Source organism: Limulus polyphemus, unplaced genomic scaffold (assembly GCF_000517525.1).
Source record: "Limulus polyphemus unplaced genomic scaffold, Limulus_polyphemus-2.1.2 Scaffold318, whole genome shotgun sequence".
Lineage (NCBI taxonomy): Eukaryota > Metazoa > Arthropoda > Merostomata > Xiphosura > Limulidae > Limulus > Limulus polyphemus.
The window spans coordinates 313328-318821 of NW_013665928.1; the positions used below are offsets into that span (position 1 = coordinate 313328).

Here is a 5494-nt window from a genome sequence, read left to right on the forward strand (position 1 = left end):
GTTTGAATCTTCATCTAGTACTAATTATAACGATTTTATAACCCTCATTAAGTACTGTTTCTAATGGGTTTGAATCTTCATCCAGTACTAATTATAACGATTTTATAACCCTCATTAAGTACTGTTTCTAATGGGTTTGAATCTTCATCCAGTACTAATTATAACGATTTTATAACCCTCATTAAGTACTGTTTCTAATGGGTTTGAATCTTCATCTAGTACTAATTATAACGATTTTATAACCCTCATTAAGTACTGTTTCTAATGGGTTTGAATCTTCCTCTAGTACTGTTTTATTCTTGTTTCGTGGGAGAAGAAATTCAGAAAACGTCTTCGATTTTTTTTTTCATTTGCGTGAAAAATGTTAACAATCTGACTCAACACAATGCTTTACATTATTGTTACCAACATGATTCAACATGATACGTTGCGTTATTGTTACCAGTCTGGCTCAACACGATACTTTGTCACCAATTGTAAAAATTAAGTTTGGTGGGAGACGTAATAGCTAAGACTCTGTGAAGGTGATGTGAAAGGTTTTGGATGTAAGAAACATATTAGATCGTAGAACTTCGTATATTTCTACAGGCAGTGGTCTTTATGTGTATGGAAGGATTTTGTTTTTTTTGTCTGTTTCTTTTATTTACTTTTCCCAGATTGGATAGAAAGCTTTAAGGGTTGATTTCATTTCCGGCCTTTATTTGTACACATCCCACAAATTGAACACGACAGTTTTCCTAAAGGCAAGACACGAATGAAATTTACAAGCTGCTAACTACTGTTTTAATATGCATAACATTCTTAAAATTAATTACACAGTTAACTGTTAAAGTGTATTTGTCCTCATAAATGATTTCGTAATTTAATTTGAATACACTATAAAAGAGCAAAGAAAAAAATTGCATCACGTTTTCATTTGCCCAGGCACAGACAACAAATAGTTCCTGAATAATGTGAGGACAGCAAGTTAAATTCAGTTTCACACTGCTGTTTGTGAAAGAAAATAGACAGTATTATGTATACCTCCATGAGAACTAGTGATATCTGATTGGTGAATTTCCATAGTGACATCATCATATGACACACACACCAAGCTATAAGACAATAGTCAGTATACTGCAGCTTTCTGTCGAAGATAATTTATTTTTAAGGAGTACTCTACTGATTAGTCGTCAGAAAATAGATTTTACTTTTCTATGGCTTGGAAGATATGATTTTGTATAATAATAAAAATGCTCGGAAAAAATGTTTTACATTTTTTTTTCATAGAATATAGTAAGTAATTAAATACAAACCAACAATACTGAAAATTGAGAAGTGTGACTTTCTTATTTTAAACGATCTAAGACATGAAACATTAAACCTTTACAGGTCTAAATAATAAACGCTAACTGAATTTCCACTTTAAGAAAAATGACATCTTAAGTTTAGATGAAATTTCCCTATAGTTTTCACAAATATATCACTTGGGTTATTGGGTTTATTTTCTGATGCGAACTTTTTCTGCTGATCCTGTGTGTTTTTGAAACTGATCAGTAAGATAGACAGATTTAGTTTACTCTCCAAGAAAATGAATTATTCGATTGTTTATGTATTTCAAGTCATTACCTCTCTAAAAGGGAGGTTAAGGAAAGTACCTGTGAAGGTCATTACTTCCTAAAAAGGGGAGTTAAGATGTTATATGTTTAGGTAGTCGAATCGCACGACATCTGACATACCCCCTGTGTCGTGGATTTTGGGGGTTACAAATTTAGCTTAACCATTTTACATAGGATATTATTATGCATATGTTGTACTACATATATATATATATATATCTGAAAAAGTCGCATGCTTCGAAAAAGCACTCTGAAAACACTGAAACTTCTCAAAAATCGAAAAACATTCCTAAGTTCTCCCGACTTCTGCGAACATGTACCCGAAATCTCGTGGAGTTAAGTTTAACAATATTTTGTAGCATGCTTTACACACACAAAAATACAAAACATTCTGATAAAATTCTTATTCCCTATCTAAAAAAAAGTGTTTTAATTTCAAAAAGTAATGTTCCTGTCTACTAAAATGTATCTCATCTATCACATAAAGATTCTCTGTGGGTAGAACAGGTCCTATAATTATTTCACATTGCCTCTGTCTCCCCCTTGTTTGAACTTCTTATGTCCTGAAAACGTTTTTGAGCAAAATTGTATAATAGTTTCGAAATTAATAAGTATAGAAGCAGGATGTTGTTGAATATAAAAGCTTAATATACACCTATTTACACAATAAACCGTACCAACCCTAACTATAGTGAGGAATTAACGAATAATTTACTGATATAGGTTATAAATATGAGTGATCAGTATACGTAATATTTGACTGTCAGTTATATTCTAAAAAATAAAAAAATGCATATTGTTTAAAGCCTTTCGATACCCGTGGTGGGCAGAGAACACATTGCCCTTTGTATAGTTATGTGCTTAACTACAAACAAACAAATTAAAGCCTTGCCAATATAAATTCCTCATCACAAAAATTATTCTCGAGGACAAGACACGCCGCTAAAAACCAAGTTTCGACACTCGTAGTGGGCACAGCATGAATAGCCCCTTGTGCGGCTTTGTGTTTAACAACAAACAAATAAAAGCAAGACACGAGAAAAGACAAAAATAAATGTTTTTTTACAGTTTTTCTGTTAAAGGAAATATCAGCACTCATTTATACATTTCTTAGCCTCCTGGTGGCTAAGCGGCGATTTTGAGGGCTTATAAGTCTAATATTCTGGGTTCTATCCCTGCGTTAGGCACAGCGCTGATAGCTCAGCAACCACCATTGCACTTAACAATAAGCAAAATACTTTCGTATAACTAGAAATGAGATAACCAAATATAAACTTTTAAATTGTGTCATGTAGAGAAATGTTACATATACAAGTTTCGTTTACAGGTTCCATGTTAGGCGGAGTGACACAACCTTGCTAATCATTTCTACAGACAAAGGTTAAAGTCAAGGGAAACTACACAACATAAGTATGAAACAGTATAATAACTCGTAGACATATTAAAAGGTTCTCTCTCTTACATAAAACAAGAATAGGATAACATTTCTTTAGGTTCTCTATTGTATGAGGCAAGGGTAATGGTAACAATATCACTATTACTATTGTATGAGGCAAGGGTAATGGTAACAAGATCACTATTACAAGAAACAAAACTACAATCCAAAAGCGTTTAAATTTGAACATTGTACTTGAAGTAAGAGAACACTATATAAGTATTTACCTAGGTATAGAACACTTATCTAGGCCCTCTGTTATTTTAGCTAAGACTATAATACCTAAGCTTTTATCTGGGTGTTACATGAAGCAAGACAACATTATTACATGACATTTATCCAAGTTTTTCATAACATGAAACTAAACTAAAATACATAAGCAAGTTAGGTTTCCTATTACATGAAAGAAGACTAAATCAAATAACATGTATCGAGGTACATAAGTGTTTACCTAGGTTCCCTATTGCATGAAGCAAAACTAGAGTACATAAACATTTACCTAGGTTCCTTGTTCCATGAAGCAAAACTAGAGTACATAAACATTTACCTAGGTTCCCTGTTCCATGAAGCAAAACTAGGGTACATAAACATTTACCTAGGTTCCCTGTTTCACGAAGCAAAACTAGAGTACATGAACATTTACCTTGGTGCTTCATAAACAACACTACATTACACAACACTTACCTAGGTTCGCTGTTCCACGAAGCAAAACTACAATAGATGAACATTTATATAGGTATTACCTGAAGCAAAACTACGTTACACAACATTTATTTATGTTTCCTATCCCATGAAGTGAAACTAGAAAACATAAACATTTAACTAGGTGTTACATGAAGGTGTTACATGACTACATTCAGTACCGAAGAACGTATTTAACTCTTGAGCTGAGACGATATAGGAAGCTTATGTGTTACATAATCATTTAAATGCATGTTTTGCACCGACCTTTGTGGTTTTAAATAAATTATAAAAATGTAAATGATAATTTATGACCACGTATTTCTTTACTTATAAAAAAAAGAGATCAGTATATGTCTTTGCGGCAGAACAAAGTCAGATAATCAATATGACATACTCTCGAAAGATACTGATAAACAAAGAACAATCTTCGAGACAAGAGACACATTTTGACCTAGTTTCAGCTGTGGATCAGTCAACCTAAAATACTAAAAAAAAAAAAGACAAAAAAAAAACGAATCTCACGTATAATTCCCTAAGTGAACCTAACATCTTCAATACGACCTGCGAGTGATATTGGCTATATCCCATGGAACAATCATTATAACCCACCCACTTCCAGTGGCCCAGCTGTAAGCTTGATGGTTTATAGCTAAAAATCGGTGTTCGATACCCCTAGTGAGCACAACCCATATAGCTAACTGCTTAACCACAAACAACCCAACAAACATTAGCCTTATAACTGTAACTTGATGATGGAAATAGTATTTGAAAACGTTATCGCTTTGATGGATAACGAAAAAAATTAAACATACATTTACAACGCTATATATCAACTTTAACATCAGCATCCGTATAACCTTATATGTAACTTGCTAAACGTATCTATTTTTCTTATCTCCTATGTAGATCTATTTATACGAAAATGTATATATATCTATCTACACAAAATTATTTCAAAGAACATCAAATGTAAAAAAAGATGCGAGAGTCAGACACGTTCTATAAAACGTTTCTCTGCTGTGTACCTGTTTCTGAAGAAGATCTTGTAGTAAACGTTTGGTCAGGCTCCATGTGTAGTTACGTACAAAAGGTGCATACGACGTGAATATTACAGCGTTATAGATGCACTGGCGATCGTGTTGAGAACGATCCGTACTGTTGTTCTCCTGAATTATCGTAGAAATGACTAGACCAACATCACACACACAGTATCTGAACAGTGACAGGCCCACCAAATGTGGACAGATTCAGTTCTCGGCTTCCTATTTACTCCTCATTTCTAATGCCGTGTTCTAGGCGAACCGGAAGTAATCAAGTAAAAATCTTCCGGTCAGGCGTAAATTTCCCAATTTCTTATCTCTATTTGGCTTCCATCCTGTTAGAAATAGGGCTGGGAGACGTGTTATAAACGTAGCACCACTTATGAGATTTGAGTTAGAGGAAAGTGAACTTTTAACATTTGTGTTCTAAGAAGATGACCAATTACTTCATTACTTGCTCTTAGCCGCTCTAGGTTGATGCTGGAGTCCATCTAGCCCAAACGTCGTGCGCTGTTGGCTGTGGAGGCTCTGCAAGAGCCAAGACTCAATTCCCACTTCTTTCTCTTCGTTGCTCGATGGAACATCTCGATCAATAGCTTAGTAGAGGAAGTTCACGGGCACAGAAAAACTGTATAGACTGAAGACGCACGCGCAGCTCCGAACTAGACTTCCAATAATTTGTAATATCGCAGACGAACTCAGAACGAACCCCTGCAGCCTGTGACACCATCATGCTA

General features: G+C 34.3%; 1 protein-coding gene across 1 annotated transcript in view; it reads right to left on the reverse strand.

Moving 5' to 3' along the window:
• LOC106457338 (inaD-like protein) overlaps positions 1-5267 on the reverse strand; it is a 71167-nt gene extending 65900 nt beyond the window's left edge. Inside the window, exon 1 of the mRNA XM_022383224.1 lies at positions 4743-5267. Coding sequence (XP_022238932.1) covers positions 4743-4788 — 46 coding nt within the window. The 5' untranslated portion in view covers positions 4789-5267. The remainder of the gene's footprint in view (positions 1-4742) is intronic.
• Between the last annotated feature and the right edge of the window lie 227 nt (positions 5268-5494).